A 26,267-nucleotide genomic window follows, 5' to 3' on the forward strand; every position below is an offset into this window, starting at 1 on the left:
TTTTTCAATTCCACGTATATTTATTTATAAAGGTTATTTCATCATATGCATGTACGATATATATGAGTAGTACTAGCGGTATATACCTTTTGTGATATTTCAATGTACATATTTAGAGTTCAGAAGGCTTTAGCTAATGGCTCAGATTATTATTATTATTATTCTCCCGCTATCCCAGAAATGGTGAATATTATATTCATTTCGCATAATAGATTTCAATAATAGATGACTCCTTAAAGGTACCGTGTGTAATGTTTGACCGCTCCACGTGCATGGCCTTGTGCGACTGAAAACGAGTGCTAAAAAGCTCGAGGAAGATTACAAACTGCGGAGAGTGACCATATTGTTTTCCCTCACTTTTTGCAAAAAGAAAAAGATCAAAATCGAAAAATGAATACAAAAAGGGGAAACAAAGAGAAATAAGAAAAACTGAAAGAGAAACGAATGAAAAAGGGGAAGAAAAAATAAAAGAAAGAAAAAGATCAGAGAGGAAAAAAAGGAAAATAACCAAAATAATACGTAAAACAAGCAAACATTATCTTACAGTGTTCCTTTATCTTCTTTGTTTTCTTTTATCCTCACTGTCATTGTGAAACTGGAGTGCCACGCCCGATTTCGTTGTCACAATATGTTCAACCCATTTTATGACAATGACAATAAAAGTATAATCTATATTCTAAAATGTTTTTGTTCAATAAGAAATCGTTCAAAACAAAAGCGGGAAAAAACATGTTTTGAGAGTAGCGTTGGCAGCAAGACGGTTACCAATCGTGTAAGATCCCTTCAGGTGGATGCGTTATCATTTCTCGGACGCCCGTTATTTCCGATTATCATTTAAATACTTTGTTTAAAATACTGTTTTCAGACAGAGTTTCTTTGACCACCAGTGGGCGCTATAAAATACACTGTCCCTTTAATGGTGGCAATATGTGCATAGGTTTCCTAGCAAGCATGTCCGCGATATGAAGGATACCTGTAAACGATGAAATGAGTCGGTTGGGGTCCACGACAAATCCAGGGAATATCACGGGTGTCGGACCCAAATGCAGGACACGTAAATGTGATCAAACACTAACACGGGATTTTTTTTTTAACAACAACAAAACACGAGTAGAGATAAGGGAGTGTTAAACCGGAACTGCTGTGGAAGTCTGGGGGAAACCCTTGAAATGGAGATTTGGAGGTATCTTTAAAAACATGGCTGGAGCGGAAGATCTTAAGACGAGGAGGGAACCGAAGAAGAAGGACCGGGAGGAGAAGCTCGAATTCTAAAAAAGGGAGATTCTGGGTGGACCTTTAAAAAGATGGCTGGAGTGGAAGATCTTTGGATGAGGGTGAAAGGAAGAAGAAGGTCTGAGAGGAAAAGCTTGAAATCTAGAAAGGAAGATGGCTGGAGTAGGACGAGGAAGGAACTGAAAAAGAAGATCGGGGAGGAGAAGCTTGTCGTGTCGGCGAGTGAATAACTTGAGCAACATTCGAAACGACTCTGCGACGTGAGGTGGGAGCCTGGAGTGATTATGGTAGAGGGAAAGGGAAGCACCTTGACAGGGTCATTGAGAAGGTGATTGGAAAATGGGGCGATGCTGCCATCTCTCGGCGAAGGGGAGGAACTGCAGGCCGCCGGTGTCAATCGGGGTAGACGAGAAATCCGGAGAAGGTGCTGTACTTGTTTGTGTTTCCGCCGTGGACTTTGCCGCCGTCCAATTGGACGCAGACCTCGTCCCCGACGTCCAAATGCAAGATGGCGCTGTTCGACGCGTAATCGTAGTTTTGATCCGCGTCCTGAGCGATGGCGCTGGCCCGAACCTGCAAAACACACAAAGACATTTTTTTTTGTTAGGGTCTGGTGTGCCTCTGTCCACCAGGGGGCGCCTAATTTGTGTGTGCAATCACCCCACACATGTCCCTGATTAGTCTGTCCCTTCATAGGGACCTTTTGGTGCCCGTTTTGTCGAGTCATTTTCCACACTTATTTTCGAGATCACCGTCACCGTTTCCAGTACCGCCCTGATTTACGAGGTTTGGTTTTTGTCTAGGGTTGTTTTGACTGTTTTTCACTAGATGATTTTGTGATTAAATGCCATCTGTTTTTGAGCACTTTGCCTCTTCTTGCTTCCTGCGTTTGGGTCCACCAAAAATTATAACATTTGTTGTTAGGGTCTGGTGTGCCTCTGTCCACCAGGGGGCGCCTAATTTGTGTGTACAATCACCCCACACATGTCCCTGATTAGTCTGACCCTGAATAGGGACCTTTTGGTGCCCGTTTTGTCGAGTCATTTTTCACACTTATTTTCGAGATCACCGTCATCGTTTCCAGTACCGTCCCGATTTACGAGGTTTGGTTTTTGACTCCGGTTGTTTTGACTGAAAGACGAAGAGACGACATCAAACCGATTAGAAATACACACCTTGAGCAAATACGTTTAAGCCTACTTCACAGATGGAAAATCGATATTGCTCGATTCTGCGATTTTAGCCCACTTGATGATTTTATGATTAAATGCCTGTTTTTCAGCCCCTAGCCTCTTCTTGCTTCCTGCGTTTGGGTCCACCAAAAACTATAACATTTGTTGAATTTAAGGTGATGAGAACTTCTTCTTGAGAAGTTTTTTACCGGCAGAATACACGACCCTTTAAAAGTCTAGATTCACTTAGAAAAGGTCCTTATTTTTTAGAGAAAAACACCTTTTGTTTCTTTTAATAAAAATAACATGGAACTCATCAAAAATATCCCCTTATATATTGTTAAAGGGACAGTGTATAATATTAAGTGCCTCCTAGTGGTACAAAAAACATTAAAAAAAACATTAAAAAATAAATGCAGCAAGAGTCCCATTGCTACAGTAATACGACCAAACTAAAAAGCCATGCTAGGGATCAAATGGACTGAACCATTTCAAGGCAGTAGACACACACACCCTGTCACGGTTGCCATGGCGCCCACTTGTCCGCGCCCGTGTGTGTCACGGTTGCCGTGGTGCCCAATCGGCCCCGCCCATGTTGTGCCAGCTGCGGCTCGTTGACAGATTGGCTTCCCTGCTATTTAAGCTCATTGCTCTCATTTATCCTTTGTCAGTCCGTCAACGAACTTCTCCCCCACAAGACGTGGGTTCTGTCCTGTGTTCCTGTGATATCTGCAGTCCGGTATTGATCCTGTTTATTTTTGTACAGTTTAATTTTGGGTTCGTGTTTAGTTTTCCGTCTATTCTTGTCCTGTTGGAAAGTTTTTCCAGTTTTGTCTCCCGTCTAGTCTCTCCTGTTTATTTTCGTTACCCCGATTCCTTATCGATCTCGTCGGTCTCTGGCGTCCTGTCCTTCCTCCCCAGACCGACTTCCTAATGTGCATGACTCCCCATTTGCCGTAAAATAAAGGGCTTGTGTGAGAACGTCACGCGATTGGGTCCTGTATCTCTTCTGGTTCTGACACACCCTATATTTTTGTTTACTCTAGTAGAAAAACGTATCTAACGTTTTCCATCCTTTTTAAGCCTTTCGTGTTCCGAGTTTCATAAATACTATCGGGTGCTCGAACCTGGAACGTCCGTCGGTCCGTATCGAGCGCTCGCTAACCCGAGCGGGACGCGTTTCCATTTGAGTGTGCTAGCGCGCCGGCCTTTATCGAGCGCTGGATCTTGACGTGCTTGCTAACGGCTTTAATGAGCTTGAATCTTGCTTCGTCCTTAACTCAGGCTGTCTTCAAGGAAGGGGGTGTATTGCTTTCGCTAGCAACTTTTTGTCTCCCCCCTCTTCGGCTAATTAGCCGTGAGCAATGTTATCCATCCATCCATTATCTGTACCGCTTATCCTCAGTAGGGTCGCGGGGGTGCTGGAGCCCATCCTAGCTATGTCCGGGCAGTGGGCAGGGGACACCCTCAACTGCTTGCCAGCCAGTCGCAGGGCACACAGGGACAGACAGCAAACTCCTCTTTCCGCGATGCTTTAACTGCACGTTTACGTTTAGTAGCGTCATTAATTTTGTAAGCTTCTTTTGAATATTTCTTCTGGGGCTGAGGTTTTGGCTTGATTCCTCACCACTTCTCAAATTTTCTTGTGTTTTCGGTGCGTCTGCTACAAGCCACAAGAACTCCTCTTTCGGCAATGCTTTTAATGTATGTTTACGTTTTGGAGCGTCATCTATTTTGAGAGCTTCTTTTGAATCTTTCTTCTGGGGCTGAGGTTTTGGCCTGATTCCTCACCACTTCTCCATTTTTCTTGTGTTTTTGGTGCGTCTGCTACAAGCCACGTGAACTCCTCTTTCGGCGATGCTTTTAATGTATGTTTACGTTTTGGAGCGTCATCCATTTTGTGAGCTTCTTTTGAATATTTCCTCTGGGGCTGAGGTTTGGCTTGATTTCTAACCACTATAAAGCAAACGTTAGATTTGAAAAAAAATCTTTTTTTTGTTTTTGTTTTTCTTTCTTGAAAAAGTTGTCGGCCACCCGGGCGGAGACCTTGTATAAGTTGTACGCCCGACGTAAAAATTGCACGCCCCGGGCGTCCGGGCAGACCTTATTTCAAACACTGGCAATATCCTGGTTGTGTACAGTTTTTATTTCAGATGTGAATACTTTATTTTAGAGGGGAAGACGTTCCAGTTTTCTTATTATTAGATTTTATCTTGTAGATTTTTGCCAACTGGAGTGCAACCGTAATCCTGTTGTAGCGATACAATGATAATAAAGGTCATTCTGATTTGGTCTGCAAAGTGTACAGCTATTTCTGGAGCCTAATAATACATCAGATCAATTTTTAATTAAAAAAAAAACGTTATGAAGATCACAAGTGACAAAATTACATCTAAACGAGAATATATATATATTTTTTCTTCTTCTACTGTTTCTCGATTTTGAACTATGAAATCCTAGCATTGACTAAAATTGGGTGGGAATTGAGTTTCAATTTTGTGTCATTCTATCGTGGCTGTCAGGCATAGAGTGGCCCATGATTTCTTGAGCTGCGTTGGTGAATTATTGTCACGTCTTCCGGAATAGGCAGAGGGCTGCCCATGATTTTCCAGGCCTTGTTGATGTTGATGTTGATGCTTTTGGGATGATCTATAATTTGGTTCATTTATAATCTTGGAATTGAGTTTTGCGTCATTTTCATTCGGCTGTTGGGTAGAGAGCAGACCGTGATTTTCTGACTTGTTTGCGGCAATGTCCTCCATTCTTGGCAGAGCTGGCAGCTTAAGATCTTCAGGGCTGTGTTGATGACTCTTTGTTCGGTTTGTTTTTTGGGTTAATATCTGATTTGATGAGTCAATTTATTATCCTGGAATTGAGTTTTCTTTTGTCTCTGTAATTTGACGGTCAGACAGAGAGATGCCCTTGATTTTCTGTGACGTGTTGATGAATCACGGCATTTTTCTTCAGACCGGGCAGAAAGCAGCCGATGATTTCTTGGGCTGTGCAAGGTTTTCCACTCTTCTGCTGTGCAGCCAGGACTATACGTGATGCCGGTTGCATGTGTTTTTTTTTGTGGCAATGACCTCCAGATTGGGCAGGGAACAGCCCGTTATTTCCTGGCTGTGTTGATGATTCGTTGCGAGGTTGAAATCAAATAAAATTTAGAACAAGTTTCTGTCACGGTTGCCATGGCGCCCAATTGCCCTCCCCACGGACATCATCTGAAATGCGTTGACAGATTGCTTCCTGACTACTTAAACTCTATTGTGTTTTGCCAAGCCCTGTGAATCCCTGTTTTTGCCTGCGTTTCTGCGCTTGTTTTGCCAAGCCCTGTGAATCCCTGTTTTGGCCTGTGTTTTGTTCCTGTTTTGTTCTCGCCCCGATCTGATTGATTTTGACCACTTCCTCGTTCCGATCAATCTACTTCCGCGACCAACGATCCCCGGATCGAGTGTGCGCTCATTCCTCTTCTCCCCAATGAACTGTGAGTAACGTTACGCGATTGGGTTCTGCTTCCTGTTTCTTGTTCTGGTTTTGGACAATTTCATGCAATCGATTGCTTCGTAAAAACATTCAGCGGACAAGAAGACAATGTCCTTTATCACGACACAAAACACTTAATATAAAAACACATACAACGGTTAAAATATAATAAAAAATGTAAATAGTAATATAAATGAATAAATGTATGATTTATGGCAAGGCACAGCTAAACCATGTGAGGAAAGCGACCAGTGAGGGGCTTATTCACTCTGATAGGGATGGCAACAGAGTTTCGGGTTAATCTTTCATTTGGTTCATCTCTAATTGTTGAATTGAGTTTTTTTGTCATTCTAATTCGACTTTTATGCAGAGAGTAGCTCATGATATCCTTGGCAGTGTTGATGACTCCCTGTGAGGCTCTGCTGCTTTGCACTCGGCCGATCTTAACACGATTCTATATGTATGGCTGTCATTGTCTGCCCACAAAGTCCAGACATCGAAATTTCCAGGGCACACGGTGTGATATTACCAGCCCGAGGCAAAGCGCCCGGCTCTTCTCTTCAATCACAAATCCCCCCCGGCCCCCCGGCCTCGGAATCCCTGTCAAGCCGCAACCATTTGTTATCGTGGCAAAACCTGGCGAGAGGGGATTTAGGGTCGGTAATAGCCGTCGGATTTTGGGGAATCCCACCCGATTGCCAGATGCGCCTATCGCACGACTGACTTCCTAAAACAATTTCTCTCGTCTTCATTCATTGGAAACACCGCATCGAGTAAAGCCAGCGCGATTCTATTGAATCTCGAGCCAGCGACGATGTTTACGTGCAGCCGATAAACCGATCGGAAAGGAATATCGGATTTCTGGAGCAATCCCGATCCATCCTTCGCATGCCTGGAGATAAACCGATAAGCCTGTAGACGTGGCCCCTGGCAAGCCGGAGACGTAAATAGACCTTGTTTCCGGATTTCACTTTTGACATGAAATAAAGGAGTGGCGAGGGACGACACCGCCACAGATCCATTTTTCCTAACCTGCCAACACCTGCAGACCCGCAGACTCTCAAGTCAAGTCCTGTTTATTTGTTTGCCCCTTAATCACAAAGAGTCTCAAAGGGCTGCACGGATCAAAGACTATTGCAAACTACAGACTATCATGACACCATCCCCTGTTCTAAAACCGACATGAGGGCAAGGGAAAACTCAAAACCTCAAGTCAAGCCCTGTTTATTTGTTTGGCCCTTAATCACAAAGAGTCTCAAAGGGCTGCACAGATCAAAGACTATTGCAAACTACAGACTATTGTGACACCATCCCCTCATCTAAAACTGACATGAGGGCAAGGGAAAACTCAAAACCTCAAGTCAAGCCCTGTTTATTTGTGACGCCCTTAATCACAAGGTGTCTAAAAGGTTTGCACAGACCATAGATTACTGCAGACCACAGACTATTAGTACACCATCCCCTGATCTAAAACCAACATGAGGGCAAGAAAAAACTCAAAAACCGATTATCGCAAACCACAGACTATTAGTACACCATCCCCTGATCTAAAACCTACATGAGGGCAAGTCAAGTCAAGTCCTGTTTATTTGTGACACCCTTAATCACAAAGTGTCTCAAAGGGCTGCATAGACCACGGACAATAATGACACCATCCCCTGATCTAAAACCGACATGAGGGCAAGGAAAAACTCAAAAACCTTGAGATGTTTATTTGCGACACCCTTAATCACAAAATGGCTCAAAGGGCTGCACAGATCAAAGACTATTGCAAACCACAGACAATTATGACACCATCTCCTGATCTAAAACCTACATGAGGGCGAGGGAATACTCAAAAACCTCAAATCAAGTCAAGTCTTGTTTAGTTGTTTGGCCCTTAATCACAAAGAGTCTCAAAGGGCTGCACAGACCATAGACAATTATAACACCATCCCCTATCTAAAACCAACATGAGGGCAAGGAAAAACTCAAAAACCTCAAAATGAAGAAACCTTGAGAAGGGACAGTGTCAAAGGGCTACACAGAACACAGATTATTGCAAACCACAGACTATGATGACACCATCCCCTGATCTAAAACCGACATGTGGGCAAGGAAAAACTCAAAAAAAGGTTATCCATATGCTATAGAATAGAGGTGTGTTTAAAGCTTAGATTTAAACATTTCCACTGAAGTTGTAGATTGAATCTCAAAAGCCAATCAATAGGACCAGGACGCAAATGCAGAACACTCTCAACCTTTTGGATTTCTTCTTGGCTCTTGGGATCACAAGTAGACCAGCGTTTTCAGAGCAAAGGCTCCGGACCGGATCATAGGGGGAAATTCAATCTGAAAGATATGAGGGAGCAAGTCAATTCTACTAACAGAACCTTCAAATCACATCTTAAGCGAACAGGGAGCCAATGCAGGTTAGCTCAAATCGGAGTCATGTATAAAGATTTAAAACCCCAAAATGATCATGAGTCTCATATGTGTCCTGTTCCATACTGGAGGATCTTATTCCGTGTCCTAATGGAATTCCTCCTATTATCACTTAATCCTCCAATCTGAGAACTTTATTTTAGATTTTTGATGAGGATGGTGGCGCGCATGGACGCAGAGGCTCACAGCTCCTCAGCTAATTTACTATTTATTCCCGTCCTCTTGTCTTTTTTGCTTTTTTTTCTGGACACATGCGTGGCCAATAATACCTATAGTCGGGAGGAACGTATACAATTGGGTCTGCGTCTAAATTTGGACTTTTTGGGCACTTTTTCTACCACCTTTGATATCCTGCAAGAGTTACAAAGAGATGCGGAATCTCCGTGGGTAGCCAACGGAGACGTCGTAGGGATCGTAAACAAAAGCGGGGCTGTCGCTCAGGCAACGGTGCTAAGCTAAGGGAGCTACATTGGCAGAGAAGGACACGAAGATAATGGAATTGAGCCTAATTCCACCAATATTTCTTCTTGGATCTGGCCTGTCAACCGACTCCTGAGACTCAACACGCCCGAACGGCGACATCTTGTGACGATTTCTACAAAAACGTCAGCTCAGTTCAAAGATTTAGCAAAGCTAAAATTTAGTCTTTTTTGAATATTAGATCGCTTGCTCCTAAAGCTCTACTCGTTGATAATATTATTCGTGATTACAACCTTAACTTAACCTAACTTAACCTTAATCTTGTCCCGACATTTTCCCGGATACGCAAAACAAGCACTGGAATGAGTGGGATACCAGTTGGAAAATTAGAACACTGACAATCGGACTAAAACTTTAATTTGATTTTATTGCGCATTTCCATCATCTGGATACTGGGAATAGTACCCTTCCAATTGGATAACTGCTGCATGGAAACATACCTAGTAATGGCCGACAATGACCAAAGAGTCTGGATGATTCGAGATATAATGGAAATTATCGTCAACTGTCATCCTCTTAAAAAGGCCGGCTTGTCAGAATGGATTTCTTTCAAAGTCTAAACTGAATCCAACTACTGCTTCCTGTATCACATACTGCATAAATCTGGGCACCCCAACAGAAAAATGACATCAATATTAAGTAGATCCTCCTTTGGCAGAAATAACCGCCTCTATAGCTTCCAATGAGGGTCTGGATTCTGGTTGAAGGTATTTTGGACCATTCTTCTTTACAAAACATCTTTATTTCAGTCAGGTTTGATGGTCTCCGGGCATGGACAGCCCTCTTTAAATCACACCACAGATTTTCAATAATATTCAGGTCTGGGGACTGAGATTGTCATGTCCAGCATGGTCGCTGTGGCGACAGGCTGGCCCCGCCCCCATGGCAGTGGCTGTAGCAGATTTCCTAATTTGCGTGTGTGCTTCTTAAGGGCGGGTTTTGGGGATTGCCGGTTGCGGGTTCATTGCATTAATTTGCATTATTCTGTTCTGTTTGACTTGAGGAAACCTGTACTTGCCCGTTCTGAGTAAAAGCCTGTTTTGTGAGTATTCCTAGTCTGAGTTCCTGTTTGCCTGTAAGCCTGTTTTTGTTTTTGTCCCTGAGTGTTGGACGACTTTTATTTCCTTAATAAAAGTAACTGATCGTTAACGCAAATGAGTTCACCCTTCCTGCCTCCTGCCTCCGATCTGGTCCGGTCGCGTGACAGAGATTGCCATTCCAGAACGTTGTACTTTCAGATTCGGATTCAGATCTACTTTATTGTCATTCTAGTACACGTGTATACAGAACGAAATGTCGATACATCCGACCCGCACCTTGAATGTACAGATATAAATAAAATGTTGTATTGAGTTGGAGTATTGAAGTACTAATAATATACTAAATAATGATAGCTATGGATAGTATTATACAGTAGTGCAAAGAGTGCAAGAGGAGCAGCTCACCAGATGTGCAAAATGGGCAGTCAGGTAAACAAGTCACTATACAATAACAATAACACTGTAGTACGATGCAGAGGAGAACAGATGTGCAGAGGAGTGGCTAGGTATAAGAAAACTTTCACTTTACCTCCAGAAACCTTGTTAGAATATGATATGGTGAAATTGTGAATGTGTTTAATTGCTGTTAAAAGTGTCGAGAAAAATTGTTCAAACCTCACATTGTTTATTTGCTGTTAAAAGTGTCAATAAAATTATTCAAACCCCCCCAAAAAAAACAAAAAAAATCTGAGATTTTTCTTGGCCTTAACTAGAACTGTGCCTGTGCTTTTCCATTTCCCTACTATGTTCTTCACAGTGGAAACTCACAGGTGAAATCTCTCAGCTAGCTTTTTGTATTCTTCCCCTAAACCATGACGTTGAACAATCTTTGTTATCGGGTCATTTGACAGTTGTTCCGAGGCTCCCATGTTACAAAGAGGAGAATAACTTGCAACTGAGCTTATCAAACAAATTTTGTGTTCCAATAACGAGTGCTAAAGGCATTCAAATCCATAAAACAACAAGGGTGCCCAAATGTATGCACCTGCCTACTTTTGTTTCAGTAATGATTGCATACTTTCTGTAAATCCTTTGAACTTCATTTCACTTTTCAGACGTCACTGTGTTTGTCTGCTATTTGATATATTGAACTGAAATTGCTGATCCCAACAACCAATGATTTACAAAAGAAAATCTTGAAAAGGATCAAGAGTGCCCGAGCATCAACTGTATTTATTTCCCATGAAAAAAATCGGAAGGAGGCCAATTGGAAAGAAAAAAAAAAATTGTTGGCCGGAGATGAAAGAAGTATTCCCTGACTCAGCTCAAGTGGCACGGAAGGAGATTTTATTCGGAGGTGAAATGATGCCAACAGACCCTCCTCTCTCAGAAAGTTAGTGTGCCCTGTTCTAAAATTTCTCAGGGAATGTAAAGTGATAAAAACGCCTGTCCCTTTTGTGGCTCGTCTACTAAAGATTCTGACGGTTGTATTGTTGTTTTTGACTATTTGTTTCTTGTCATTTTTGTGGGATTTTTTGTGAAAATACATAGGCCAATATTTACAAAATAAGTAAATGAAAATAGTGAATAAAGTAGCATCAAAGCTGAAAACACGGATGAATTTTTCATAAAATGGTCTTTGCAGCCCTTTGAGACGATTTATGATGAAGGGCTTTACGAATAAATTTGACTTGATTTTGTGATTAAAAACTATTGTTTTTCCTCAAAGTTGAAGTCAATTTTATTTGTCAATTTCCTCAGATGTAATTAAAACACAAGAAATCGAAATTTCGTTTATCACTCAAAAGCTTCCCTGCGTTTGGGTCCACTGCAAATCACGAGAGGTCTTTAAGTCAAAAAGGCAAACCAAAACCACGTGAAACCAGCCTTCATCGGTCAGTTTGTGTCACCGTGAGGTTTGGTTGGCAGAAGCCAGCTTGCCCCTGGCTTTCCAACATGGCGACTGTACAAAAAAAGGAAAGTTGACTGTGGGGGCCCGCCGCTTCTAGGATAAGTGAAAATGAAAAGGCTACAAAGGCGAGCTACAAAGTCGCAACGCAGATGGCCAAGAAAACCTTTGTATTAGGGTCAATTTACGAAAGAGAGTTGAAAGAATTGTATATACCGGAGCCATATCCTCCTGGTGCACAGGTGTCAAACAGGCGGCCCGCGGGTCAGATCAGGCCCGCTAAGGGATTGAATCCGGCCCGTGAGACAACACTCAGAGAAGCTCAAGAGAAAAACGAGCTGCAGGTTGAAATATGTCAACTTGATGTTGCCGAAGCCAGGTTCCTCTCACAAAGACACTGTACTTGTATTTATTTATTTCTCTCTCTTTCTTATCCACCCCTTTTCTCCCACTTTTCCACCCTTTTTCTCCCACTCTCTCTATCTCTCTCTCTCTCTCTTTTCCACCCTTTTTCTCCCTCTCTCTCTCTCTCTTTTCCACCCGTTTTCTTCCACTCTCTGATCCACCCCTTTTCTCCCACTTTGTCTCTGTCTCTCTCTCTCTATTTTCCACCCTTTTTCTTCCACTCTGTCCCTCTCTCTCTCTCTCTCTCTTTTCCACCCTTTTCTCCCACTATCTCTCTCTCTTTTCCACCCTTTTCTCCCACTCTCTCTCTCTCTCTCTCTCTCTTTTCCACCCGTTTTCTCCCACTATCTGTCTCTTTCACTCTCTGTGTCTCTCTTTTTCTCTTCCTTTGTTGCTCTTTGTCTCTTTCTCTCTCTGTGTCTTTTTACCTTATTTTGCTCTAACTTCCTTTTTACCTTTTCTCTTTCTCTCTTCCTATCCTTGGCACTTTCTTTTCTCTTTTCTCTCCTTCTGTCTTTCTATTTCTCTTTGGATTTCTTTCTTCCTCTCCCTTTCTTTTCCCACTCTCTCGCGACTTTTTATCTTTTGTTTCTCACGCTCTCTCCCTGTCTCCCTTGTTTCTTTCTTTGTCCCGCCCTCTCTCCTTTTCCCTCCCTCTTTCTCTTATTTCTTGATCTCTCTTTTTCTTTCTCTTTCATCTACTAGTTTGGTCCCCGACAGAATGTTTGTTCTATCGTGTGGCCCCCGACTTCAAATGAGTTTGACACCCCTGCCCTGACTCTTTCTGGGAGATTGATTTAGAGGAAGGGGTTCCCAGCCCCCTCGCCCAACCCAACTGCTGTGTTGGCAGTCATTAGGTGAGCGAACCCCCCAATACCAACCCCTAATGCCGAGCGCCAAGCAGGGAGGCAACGGGTACCAATGTTCTAAGTCTTAGGTATGACTCGGCCGAGGCTTGAACCAGAAACATCCCAGTCTCGGGGCGGGCGCCCCATTGAAAGAATGCCAGGCTGAATAGTCTGCCCTGACACATTTGCAGTTTAGCAACCTGATAACTAAAATTTGTTATCTCTTACCCAACCTTACACTCCATTACCACAAGTAGACCTTTTGTCACCACCTCAATCACGGGTAATGGTTGACCGATCCCTTAAGGGCCTGGCTCGTCGGGGCACCAATGAGGACGCAACTCTGGACAGCTTTCTTCACTGTTGACGGACCCTGGCCTGTCCTTGGTACCGGTCCATGACTTCATGTTGTTTCTCTTCTGCCCCATTGGACTGTGCCCTGGAGAATGATCTTGTGACGTGACCCTACCACTCAAAGTTCCCTCAACAGGTCTTGGGAGGGTCCAATATGCCCTCTGATAGGGTTGCGCACCACTTGGTTTATCACATGGGCTAAGTCGTTTCGGAGCAGGACGTCTATCGGCCCTGCCCCAAAACATAGACAACAGAGCAGAGAGAGTTGAAATGAGAGGGGACAGGTTGTTTATTTCATCCAAACATTCAGTCCTGTTCCCAGAGTTGTCCGGGTGACAGTGGCATTTATACTGTGTTTGGTCAGCGATTCTCCGAAATTACACCGATTTCCATGAAAATGGTTGGAGTCCGCCTGACCCAGCCAAATTCCTGTCAGCTTGCAGGCTGTTCCAGACATTTGAAACTCGGGAGAAACAAGCCTGGAATTTCCTGTCTAAACAAATGTGTCCTCATTATGTCGATAAGCTCTGACATCATTAATCCACAACAATGAATGGATGGATAAATATTGTTTAATGCTGTTCTTGGCTGACAAGGAACCGTTCCGTGGTACAGAAAGGTCTGCTCACCATAGATCTACACTGAAGGTTTCTAATTGTCAGTAGGGCCACCGAGATTCTGACCGCCGTTTCAACTTTGAGGCGGGGAAGGTGTCATGATTGCTAGTTTGGGGCACCTGCGACTGTCCCGTTGGCGCCAACAGCAACGAGACCCGATTGGCTGTTGGACTCTTTTTATACTCCTGTCTTCCAAAAGGAAGCCGTCAGACCGTCTGCGAACCTATGTTCTCAGCTAGGCAAGCTTTTGTACTCTCCGACATTATCGCGCCCTGTTTTACTGCCTGATACATGTTGCCGACCTGTTTCTGGACCTGTTTCTGTTTTGCTCCTCCGTCCCAGCCATCGACCTGTTTTGCCCTGTTTCCTGCCTGATACCTGATGCCGACCTGTTTCTGGACCCGTTTCTGGACCCGTTTCTGGACCCGTTTCTGCTTTTGCTCCTCCGTCCCGGCCATCGACGCGTTTTGCCCCATTTCCTGCCTAATACCTGTTGCCGACCTTTTTTCCGGACCCGTTTTGGTTTTTGCTCCTCCGTCCCAGCCATCGACCTGTTTTTGCCCCGTTTTCTGCCTGATACCTTTTGCCGACCTTTTTCTGGACACGTTTCTGCTTCTGCTCCTCCACCCCATCCATCAACCTGTTTTTGCCCTGTTTCCTGCCTGATACCTGTTGCCGACCTGTTTCTGTATCTGTTTCTGTTTTGCTCCTTCGTCCCAGCCATTGACCAGTTTTTGCCCTGTTTCCAGCCTGATACCTGTAGCCGACCTCTTTTCTGGACTAGTTTCTGTTTTGCTCCTCCGTCCCAGCCATAGACCTTTCCTTGCCCTGTTTCCTGCCTGATACCTGTTGCCGACCTTTTTTCCGGAACCGTTTTGGTTTTTGCTCCTCCGTTTCGGCCATCGACCTGTTTTTGCCCGGTTTCCTGCCTGATACCTGTTGCCGATCTCTTTTCTGGATCCGTTTCTGTTTTGCTCCTCCGTCCCGGCCATCGACCTATTGGGTCCTGTCTCCGTTCCTGGCTTGTGACAGAAGGTCTGCCCCCTACAAGTTTTTGGATTTATAGCTGGCATTCACGGAAATGGAAATGATCCCAGGGATGACAAAGAAAGTCTTTCCGCCCTTGAAGAGAAAAACGATAAAGCCGGTTTGTGTCTGCAGGGGATTGTAGCCGTCGTCATGGTGAAATTGCTTCAAGTGGCCACAATCGGTCGCAGGATTCGCCGCACGGTTCCTTTACCGATATCCGACCAAATTGTGCGACTCGGAGTGGACGAGGAGAAGATCGACGCCGCTTTGATTTTGGATTTGTGCCCCTACTTATGAATTGAACTGGATCCCTGAGTAACTTTGTAACCCGAAACATTTGTAAGTAGAGACGCCTTTTGAGCGTTAATACGCTAATCTGTTCTAAGCCCTGCAAAAGTACGGAATCATATATTTTTGAACAAGAGCATGTTGACCCCCTTTAGTTGGTCAGGTCATGTTTATTTGCTACACCCGTCTTGGATGAAAGAGAGAGAGAGAGAGAGAGAGAGAGAGAGGGGGAGAGAGAGAGAGAGAGAGAAAGAGAGAGAGAGAGAGAGAGAGAGAGAGAGAGAGTTGAAAAAAAAAATCAAAGAGGATATATGGAGACATACAGAAAGAAGAGATAAAAGACATAAAGAGATAGATGAATAGAGAGATAAAGAGAGAGAGAGGGGGAGAGAGAGAGAGAGAGAGAAAGAGAGAGAGAGAGAGAGAGAGAGAGAGAGAGAGTTGGAAAAAAATCAAAGAGGATATATGGAGACATACAGAAAGAAGAGATAAAAGACATAAAGAGATAGATGAATAGAGAGATAAAGAGGGAGAGAGAGAGAGAGAGAGAGAGAGAGAGAGAAAGAAGATAAAAAAACATCAAAGAGGATGATAGGGAGACATACAGTGAGAAGAGAGACAAAAGACATAAAGAGATAGATAGATAGATAGATAGATAGAGAAGGAGAGAGAGAGATAAGAGAGAGAGAGAGAGAGAGAGAGAGAGAGAGAGAGAGAGAGAGAGAGAGAGAGAGAGAGAGAGAGAGAGAGAGAGAGAGAGAGAGAGAGAAAGAAGATAAAAAAACATCAAAGAGGATGATAGGGAGACATACAGTGAGAAGAGAGACAAAAGACATAAAGAGATAGATAGATAGATAGATAGATAGATAGAGAAGGAGAGAGAGAGATAAAGAGAGAGAGAGAGAGAGAGAGAGAGAGAGAAAGAAAGAGATAGAGAGAGATAAAGAGAGCGAGAGAGAGAGAGAGAGAAAGAGATGGATGAATAGAGAGATAAAGAGAGACAGCGAGAGAGAGAGAGAGAGAGAGAGAGAGAGAGAGAAAGAGATAGAGAGAGATAAAGAGAGTGAGAGAGAGAGAGAGAGAGAGAGAGATGAATAGAGAGATAAAGAGAGAGAGAGAGAGAGAGAGAGAGAGAGAGAGAGAGAGAGAGAGAGAAAGTTGATAAAAAAAATCAAAGAGATAAAGATAGATTTCTTCTTTTTCTTCTTTTTCTTTTTCTTTTTCTTCTTTTTCTTCTTTTTCTTCTTCTTTTTCTTCTTTTTCTTCTTTTTCTTCTTAGAACCAAGTTGGTATTCCAGCATATCGTGACTCGTCTACCTTTCAGGTTGTGTTCATTCAAGATGGAGGTCGCACGATATCAGGAGAGAGAAACGATGATTTATCCGAGGGTGAAAAATGGAGTTGTCTGTCTTCCCGCGTCCGACCTTGAAAATTCGTCGAGCTGACGCGCCAAGGTCGTGTCCATCAGTCACGGGGCCCGATCGGGCCCCGATTGCAAAGAGTCTCAAAGGTTATTGCACAAACTATTATTTCAGACTATTATGACAGCATCCCCTGATCTGGAACCAACATGAGGGCAAGGAAAAACTCAAAACCTCAACATGAGGGAAATGAAGAAACCTTGAGAAGATAAAGAAATAAAGGAGGGAAAAGGAGAGAGGGCGGGACAAAGATAGAAAAAGAGAGAGAGGGAGAGAGCGTGAGAAACAAAAGAGATAAATAGAGAAGTCGTGAGAGAGGGGGAAAGAAAGGGAGAGGAAGAAAGAAACCCAAAGAGAAATAGAAAGACAGAAGGAGAGAAAAGAGAAAAGAAAGCGCAAAGGGTAAGAAGAGAGAAAGAGAAGAGAGACAAAGAGCAACAAAGGAAGAGAAAATGAGAGACACAGAGAGTGAAAGAGACAGAAAGGGAGAACAGGGGTGGAAAAGAGCGAGAGAGAGCGAGAGAGCAAGAGAGCGAGAGAGAGCAAGAGAGAGCGAGAGAGAGCGAGAGCAAGAGCAAGAGCGAGAGCGAGAGCAAGCACGAGAGAGCGCGAGAGAGAGAGAGCAAGAGGGAGAGAGCGAGAGAGTGAGAGCAAGTGCGAGAGAGCGAGAGAGAGAGAGAGCAAGAGGGAGACAGCGAGAGAGTGAAAGCGAGAGCGAGAGATAGATAGATAGAGATAAAGAGATAGATGAATAGAGAAATAAAAAGATAAAGAGATAGATGAATAGAGAGATAAAGAGATAGATAGAGATAAAGAGATAAAGAAATAGGGAGAGAGAGAGAGATAAAGAGTTAAAGAGATAGATGAATAGAGAGATAAAGAGATAGATAAATTGATAAATAAATAGATGAATAGAGAGATAAAGAGATAGATGAATAGAGAGACAAAGAGATAGAGAGAGAAAGAGAGAGAGAAAGAGAAAGATAAAGAGATGGATTATTAGAGCAATAAAGAGATCGATAGAATAAAGAGATAGATGAATAGAGAGATAAAGAGATAAATACAGATAAAGAGATAAAGAGATAGATGAATAGAGGGATAAAGAGATAGATAGAGATAAAGAGATAAAGAGATAGATGAATAGAGCGACAAAGAGATAGAGAGAGAAAGAGAGAGAGAGAAAGAGAGAAGAGAGAGAGAGAGAGAGAGAGAGAGAGAGAGAGAGAGAGAGAGAGAGAGAGAGAGAGAGAGTTGAAAAAAAAATTCAAAAGGGATGATAGGGAGACATACAGTGAGAAGAGAGATAAAAGACATAAAGAGATAGATAGATAGATAGATAGAGAGAAATTCATCTCCAGTTACTTTGAGAGTGGCTTTGACATATCTCAAAGTGCAACTCATTTTTCTCCTGCGCTTTTCCCGGCGTAACATCGCGCGAGCCGGCCCGAATCCCTCCCCGGACCTGATCCGGCCCGCCGGCCGCACGCTCGACAGCCCGGTTCTAACAAGATGTCGTCCGGCATTCCCTTTCCTCCTCTGGAATTAGCCTCCGGGGAAGTCGGAAGCGTCTATTTAGCATTTCTGTCGCAGGAAGTGTCGAAGGAGTGATGGACGTTCCCCGCGTTCCCGACGCCGCTCTTTTGCACTCGTTCCCGACGGACTCATCCGGCTAGCTCCCGCGCGCCATCTTCGCTAACGAGACGTTCGATCCGGGAAGAAAATAGCGCTCTTTCGTTTCACGTCTCGCGTTTTTGCGGCCACCCGTCGAGTCCGGCGCGCTCGGAATGTGGAGACTTCAAGCTCGTCACTGAACGCTCGCAGGAACGCCGTCTCACCTTTAGCTTCTTCTCAGAGGGAGTCTTCATCTCTCAAACACACTGCTGCCATTTTCTTTTCTTTTTTACAGCGTTTCGGCGATCCGACAGTGACAAAAGCCAAGAAGGAAGAATTTTACACCAAACTGGCTTCAGCACGGTGGAGCAGTGGTTACCGCGTGTGCGGCACAGTTCTGAGGTCGTGGGTTCAAATCCAGCTACCGGACTTCCTGTGCGGAGTTTGCATGTTCTCCCCCGTGCTTGCGGGGGTTTCCTCCCACATTCCAAAAACATGCGTGTCAGGTTGCTTAACCGAAATCTCCCGAGGTGTGGATGAGCGAGCGATTTGTCTGTCCCTGTGATTGGCCCTGTGATTGGCTGTCAACCGGGTGAGGGTGTCCCCTGCCCACTGCCCAAAGATGGCTGGGATGGGCTCCGGCACCCCTGCGACCCTACTGAAGATAAGCGATGCAGGCCCGCTAAGGGATTGAATCCGGCCCGCGAGACAACACTCAAAGAAGCGCAAGAGAAAAACAAGCTGCAGGTTGAACAAAGATACTGAACATGTATTTATTTCTCTCTCTCTCTCTCTCTCTCTCTCTCTCTTTCTTTTCAGGCCCTTTTCTCCCACTCTCAGTCTCTGTCTCTTTCACTCTCTGTGTCTCTCTTTTTCTCTTCCTTTGTTGCTTTTTGTCTCTTTCTATCTCTGTGTCTTTTTAACTTCTTTTGCTCGAACTTCCTCTTTTCCTTTTCTCTCTTTTCTCTTTCTCTCTTCCCCGTGCTTTCTTTTCTCTTTTCTCTCCTTCTGTCTTTCTATTTCTCTTTGGATTTCTTTACTCCTCTCCCTTTCTTTTCCCCTCTCTCACGACTTCTCTTTATGTCTTTTGTTTCTCACGCTCCCTCCCTCTTTCTCTTTTTCTTTATCTCTCTTTTTTTTTCTCTCGAATCTACTAGTCCGGCCCCCGACAGAATGTTTGTTCTATGGTGTGGCCCACGAGTTCAAATGACTTGGACACCCCTGAGCTAATGGATGGATGGATGGACTAGCGAGAGGGAGAGAAATAAAGAGGGGAACACATAAATAGCAAAAGAAAAATGGACATAAATAAAGATTAATACAAATGGAAGAGAGAGAGAGAGGGAGAGAGAGAGAGAAATAAAGAGGGGAACACATAAATAGCAAAAGAAAAATGGACATAAAGAAAGATGAATACCAATGGAAGAGAGAGAGAGAGAGAGAGAGAGAGAGAGAGAGAAATAAAGAGAGGAACACATAAATAGCAAAAGAAAAATGGACATAAAGAAAGATGAATACCAATGGAAGAGAGAGAGAGAGAGAGAGAGAGAGAGAGAGAGAGAGAAATAAAGAGAGGAACACATAAATAGCAAAAGAAAAATGGACATAAAGAAAGATGAATACAAATAGAAGACAGAGAGAGAAAAAAAGAAATACAAGTACAGTGTCTTTGTCAAGTTGACATATTTTCACTTATCCTAGATGCGGCGGACCCCCGCAGTCAACTTTCCTTTTTTTTTGTACAGTCGCCATGTTGTAGCCTTTGTAGCTCGCCTTTGTAGCCTTTTCATTTGACTCGCAAGATCTTGTGAAAAAGCAGCGCTTTGCCGTTTGGACTTGAAAAAAAATACTCCGATTTTCACTTATCCTAGAAGCGGCGGACCCCCACAGTCAACTTTCCTTTTTTTTTTGTACAGTCGCCATGTTGGAAAGCCAGGGGCAAGCTGGCTTCTGCCAACCAAACGACCCAAACTGACCGATGAAGGCTGGTTTTACGTGGTTTTGGTTTGCCTTTTTGACTTAAGGATCTCTGGTGAACTGCAGTGGACCCAAACGCAGTGAAGTAAGACTTTTTGAGTGTGATCTACTGGGTCTTCTTCAGGTCCTACCATCTGACCTCCAATTATTTGATTCGCTTATGCATTTCAGGTGAATTGGCCGGTCCAAATTGTCCCTAGGTGTGAATGAGCGAATGAGTTGTCTGTCCCTGTGTGCCCTGCGATTGGCTGGCAACCGGTTCAGGGTGTCCCCTGCCCACTGCCTGGAGATGGCTGGGATGGGCTCCAGCCCCCCCCGCGACCCTAATGAGGATAAGCGGTACGGCTCATGAGATGAGATGTATCGAACCAAATACTCGAGCAACCCGAAAGCCGGTCATCATCATAGACGGAGCGGCGGTGGACCGAGGAACCGAGCGCCCGTGGAACTCACCAGTCCGTTCTTTTTGAGGTCGGCCCACATACTGGTTCCGTCGCCCCCCCTCATGAGAACGTGGTAGCTGAAAAAGTAGACGCCGGGTAGCGGGCAGGTGAACTTCCCGGTCCCGGGCTCGTAGTAGTTGCCCAGGTTGGTCACCACGTCGTCGAACTTCAGCACCTGGCTCCCTTCGTGCTGCTTCCGGAGACCCGCGTAAAAGGCGATTTTCGGACCGTACAGGGAGGGCGTGTAGCCCCCCGGACCGGGACCCGGTAGTCCCTGCGGTCCGGGTTTACCCGGCTCCCCGGGAGGCCCTCGCGCTCCCGGGGGACCCGGGATCCCCGGAGGTCCTCGGACCCCCGACCGGATCTTCTTCCCGGAGTAGTCCCGGGGTTCCGGGGTGACCGGTTCCCGGCCGGGTCGGGAGGTGGCGAAGGGATCGCAGACCATCCGGCAGCTTTCCAGCATCTGGTATTGGCCCCCGACGCTTCCTCCTTTGGTGGTGTGGACCAATAAGGGAATGGCCACCAGGAGGAGCAAAACCATGGCCACGCCCACAGCCGCGCCCGCCACCCTCTTCCTGCGGCCGACCGTCCGGAAGTCCTCCCCACCTTTGACCGGGCCCGCCAGGGTCGAAATTCTAAGGGAACCGAGATGTAAACTGGACCGAAAAATGAGGAAAGTCCAAGACCACCAGGAGATAAAGAGTTCCAGAAGAAAAACTAAGAAATATCTGCGATTACGAAGATATTTTGGGATCATAAACCAAAAAAATAGTCCAAAGAACGTCGATGGAGTTCTTGCATCAAAGACGAACTGGAGTGGAATTCCCTTGGAGGGGCGGGGCTTTGATTTCTCTTGATTGTCACAAAACCATCATCTCCTTCTCCACATCTTCTTTATCCTCATCCACGAAGCTTCGGTGCACTCCTCCCTTCTCTTTGCGATGGCTGAAAGGAGAAAATGGGACAATACACCATTTTTACATAGAATCTCATTCTATTTGAGAACAGTTTTCATTTTCACACAGTCAACATCCATTATCCGCACTGCTTATCCTCAGTAGGGTCCCGGGGGTGCTGGAGCCCATCCCAGCTATCTTGGGGCAGGGGACACCCGAACCGTTCAGACGTTCAAACATTGGCCCAACAGTAGCTTACTTGCAAAGGACCGGCGGCCATCTTTTACACTCGCCCCCGCACCGAAAATGAAAAGCCTCTTTTTGGGGTTTTACGATTGCGTCGCACACTTTGCTAAGGTGGGGGGATTGCCCCTCCTGCCCCCCCCCCCAAAAAGTTATTTTCCCCGGTAAAAAAAAATGAAACGATCGAAAGTCAACTGCGCGGCTTAAAGCAAGGAAGGGGAAGCTTTTTGACCCAAAAAGCCATAAAAGCCAAAATTGACATCTATTATCCTCAGTAGGGTCACGGGAAAGCTGGAGCCCATCCCAGCTATCTTCGGGCAGTGGGCAGGGGACACCCCGAACTGGTCGCCCGTCAGTCGCAGATAAACCTGACATGCATGTTTTTGGTATCTGGGAGGAAACCGGAGTCCCTGGAGGAAACTCACGCAAGCACAGGGAGAACATGCAAACTCCACACAGGGGGTTCGATCACATGACCTCATAACTCTGCCGCACACGCGCTAACCACTATGCCGCCGTGCTGCCCATTGCATTTTATATTGTATCTTTTGAACAAATGTCTCATCTCTCATCTCATCAGCTGCACGGCTTATACTCAGTAGGGTCCCGGGGGTGATGGAGCCCATCCCAGCTATCTTGGGGCACGGGACACCCCGAAGCGGTTGCCAGTCGCAGATAAACCCGACATGCGTGTTTTTGGAATCTGGGAGGAAACCGGAGTCCCTGGAGGAAACTCACGCAAGCACGGGGAGAACATGCAAACTCCACACAGGGGGTTCGATCACATGACCTCAGAACCGTGCCGCACACGCGCTAACCGCTGCGCCGCCGTGCTGCCTGGTGCATTTTTTACTGTATCTTTTGAACAAATGTCTCATCTCTCATCTCATCAGCTGCACCGCTTATCCTCAGTAGGGTCGCGGGGGTGCTGGAGCCCATCCCAGCTATCTTGGGGCAGGGGACACCCCGAACCGGTTGCCAGTCGCAGATAAACCTGACATGCGTGTTTTTGGAATCTGGGAGGAAACCGGAGTCCCTGGAGGAAACTCACGCAAGCACGGGGAGAACATGCAAACTTCACACAGGGGGTTCGATCACATGACCTCGGAACTGTGCCGCACACGCGCTAACCACTGTTCCGCCGTGCTGCCCGGTGCATTTTTATTGTATCTTTTGAACAAATGTATTTTCCAAAAATAAGAAAAAATGTTGCCCTGCGATTGGCTGGCAACCAGTTCAGGGTGTCCCCTGCCCACTGCCTGATGATTGCTGGCATGGGCTCCAGTACCCCCTATTGAGGATAAGCGGTGCAGCTAATGAGATGAGTAATGAGAAAAAATGTATAAAGTTCTGTCATGGTTGCCAGGGTGCCCAATTGGCCCCACCTGGGTGGCGCCAGCTGCAGCTTGTTGACAGATTGGATCCCTGTCAGTATTCAAACTCTGTCCTGTCAGTCCCCTTTTGTCGGTCCGTCCGCGAATCTCTGTTTTCACACGGCAAGCCCTTTTTCACCTATCCTGTGTTTTTGCTCCTGTTTTCCTCCCGCTACGATCTGTATGATCTCGACAAAGTCTGTTCTCCCGTCCCGAATAACGATCCATTTTCTGATCCCAACCACGATTTTTGCTCCTTCGTCCCGGCTACCGACCTGTTTTTTTCCCGCTCTCGACACCTTTCCCTTCTTCCCAATAAAACTGTGAGTAGCGTTACGCGAGTGGGTTCTGTTTCCTGTTCTGGTCCTGACAAGTTCATTTTTATAAAAAGTTCTTTTCCTCAAAATGAACTATTTTCATTCAATTAAAAACAAAATAATAGTCATATCAATGAAAAGAAATTTCATTATTTGAACTTTTTTTTCCTCCATAAAAGTCTCGAACCTATTTCAAAATAAAAGCTGGTTTTCGTCTCTCATAAGCACAAAAGGCCATCCACTTTTATATACGGTTATTACTATGTTGTTACTATGTCATGACCAAGTTAATGATTCAAAATACAGTAACATAGACTCATTCGACTAGAAAATCACAATGACCCAGCACCGCTAAGCTATTTTCAGATCAGGTAAGCCGGCCCCTCAACTGTCCTCTGGGGGCACCATTTGTGTTTTCCAGGTTTGAAAAGTGCTTGAAGTTTGGGTCAAGCGCTTGTAAATGCTTGAAATGGTTGCCATGTTTCTGAGGTGAGGCGCTGGGCTAGGAGCCAGGGTTTGGGCTTTAAGGGTTTTAAACTTCCGGAATAGGATTGGGGCTAGGGGTAGGGGTACTATGGTTTGGATTCAGATTCAGATTTAGGGGTCTGAAATAGGACTGGGGCTAGGGTTAGATGAAGGGTTAGGGTAAGGGGCCAGGGTTTTGCTTTAGATAGGGGTTTTAAACTTCTTTATGGTCCTAGAATAGGATTGGGGGTAGGGGTACTAAGATTTAGGCTCCTTTTTAGGGTATTAAACTGAATTTAGGGGTCTGAAATAGGACTGGGGCTAGGGTTAGATGAAGGGTTAGGGTAAGGGGCCAGGGTTTTGCTTTAAATAGGGGTTTTAAACTTATGTATGGTTCTAGAATAGGATTGGGGGTAGGGGTACTAAGATTTAGGCCCTGTATTAAAGTATTAAACTGAATTTTAGGGCCCTGAGAGGGTAAGGGTTACAGATAGGGTGAACTGTAGGTTTAGGGTTAGGAAATAGGGTTTGAGATCCGTATTAGCGTTCTAATGTAGGTTTGGAGCTAGGGTCGGGGCTAGACTTTGGAGTACGTTTAGTGCTATGAACCAGGGTTTGAGTTCCTTATCAGCGTTCAAAACTGAAGGTGGGTTTTCAAAGAATAAGTCCCAAACTAGTTTTAGAGCTAGTGTGACGGTTAAAAACAGGGTTAGGGCTAGGGTTATATGAAGGGTTAAGGTAAGGGGCCAGGGTTTTGCTTAAAATAGGGGTACTAGAATAGGATTGGGGCTAGAGTAGGGGTACTAAGATTTAGGCTATGTATTAGGGTATTAAACTAAATTTTAGGGTCCTGAGAGGGTAGGGGATAGGGTTATTGATTGGGTGAACTGAGATCCATGTGAGGGTTCTAAACTGAGTGTAAGGTTCCAACGCGTAGGGTTCAGAGCTAGGTTGGTGGTCTGAAACAGTGTTAGGGATAGGAGCTAGAGTTTGGGCTGCGAAGCAGGGTTTTCAATCGACTAGGGGATAGATTAGGGGTTTGAAACGAAGGGTTAGGGTAAGGGGCTATGGTTTTGCTTTAAATAGTACCATAAAAATAACTTCTTTATGGTACGAGAATAGGATTGGGGCTAGGTACAATGGTTTAGGGTCTGTTTTAGGGTCAACTGTAGGTTTAGGGGTAGGAACTAGGGTTTGAGATCCATATTAGGGTTTTGAACTCAGTGTAAGCTTCCAAAGCGTAGGGTTCAGAGCTAGGTCGGCAGTTAGGGACAGGAGCTAGGGTTTGGGCTGCGAGCTAGGGTTTTCAATTGACTAGGGGATAGAGTTAGGGGTTCGAAAAGAAGGTTTAGGGTAGGGGGCCAGGGTTTTGCTTTAAATAGGGGTTTTAAACTTCTTTATGGTCTAGAATAGTATTGGGGGTAGGGGTACTAAGATTTAGGCTCTGTATTAGAGTATTTAAAGGAATTTCAGGGTCCTGACAGGGTAGGGGATAGGGTTACAGGTTTAGGGTTAGGAACTAGGGGTTGAGATCCACATTAGGACTCTAAACTGAGTGTAAGGTTCCAAAGCGTAGGGTTCAGAGCTAAGTCGGCGGTCTGAAACAGTGTTAGGGATAGGAGCTAGGGATTGGTTTGTGAGGTAGGGTTTTTAGTTGACTAGGGGATAGAGTTAGGGGTTCGAAAAGAAGGTTTAGGGTAAGGGGCCAGGGTTTTGCTTTAAAAAGGGGGTTTATTGTTACTAGAATAGGATTGGGACTAGGGGTAGTGGTACTAAGATTTAGGCGCTGTATTAGAGTATTAAACGGAATTTTAGGGTCCTGAGAGGGTAGGGGATAGGGTTACAGATAGGGTATACTGTAGGTTTAGGGTTAGGAACTAGGGTTTGAGATCCATATTAGGGTTTTAAACTCAGTGTAAGCTTCCAAAGCGTAGGGTTCAGAGCTAGGTCGGAAGTTAGGGACAGGAGCTAGGGTTTGGGCTGCGAGGTAGGGTTTTCAATCGACTTAGGGGATAGTGTTAGGGGTTTGGAAACGAAGGTTCAGGCTCCCCTTTGTTTGATCGCCACTGGATTTCTTCGTTTAAAGGTAATGGAAAAATGGGTTTAAAGAGTGCTTGGATTGGGACGGACCCTGAAAAAAAGACCGATCGGAGGAGAAGTGAAAAGTTACTCACCCAGAAAATCCAGAGAGAGAGTGTCCCAAAACGCCAATTAGGGTTTCGTCCCTCCAATGATCTAGAGAGATATATTTTGTGTTTTTTTTCAACGGCTCCAAAATGGTAAAGTGGCGTCCGCAAAT

General features: G+C 44.9%; 1 protein-coding gene across 1 annotated transcript; it reads right to left on the minus strand.

Annotated features, from left to right (window-relative positions):
* LOC148368271 (complement C1q-like protein 4) lies at nucleotides 1–26,267 on the minus strand. Its single transcript, XM_088330264.1, has 3 exons — nucleotides 26,143–26,267; nucleotides 20,685–21,619; nucleotides 1–1,806 (listed from the first exon to the last, which is right to left on the minus strand). The coding sequence occupies exons 2-3, from the start codon at nucleotides 21,429–21,431 to the stop codon at nucleotides 1,627–1,629; spliced, it is 927 nt and encodes a 308-aa protein (XP_088186390.1). The 5' UTR covers nucleotides 21,432–21,619; nucleotides 26,143–26,267; the 3' UTR covers nucleotides 1–1,626.

This window comes from Urocampus carinirostris, chromosome 3, assembly GCF_059441175.1.
Source record: "Urocampus carinirostris isolate Australia breed hairy pipefish chromosome 3, RoL_Ucar_1.0, whole genome shotgun sequence".
In the NCBI taxonomy this organism is placed as follows: domain Eukaryota; kingdom Metazoa; phylum Chordata; class Actinopteri; order Syngnathiformes; family Syngnathidae; genus Urocampus; species Urocampus carinirostris.

Coding starts and splice junctions, on each gene's coding strand:
- LOC148368271 (XM_088330264.1), bottom strand. CDS start 21,431: ATGATCCCAAAATATCTTCGTAATCGCAGATATTTCTTAGTTTTTCTT. Junction 1,807..20,684: donor ACCTCAAAAAGAACGGACTG/GTGAGTTCCACG, acceptor TGTGTTTTGCAG/GTTCGGGCCAGCGCCATCGC.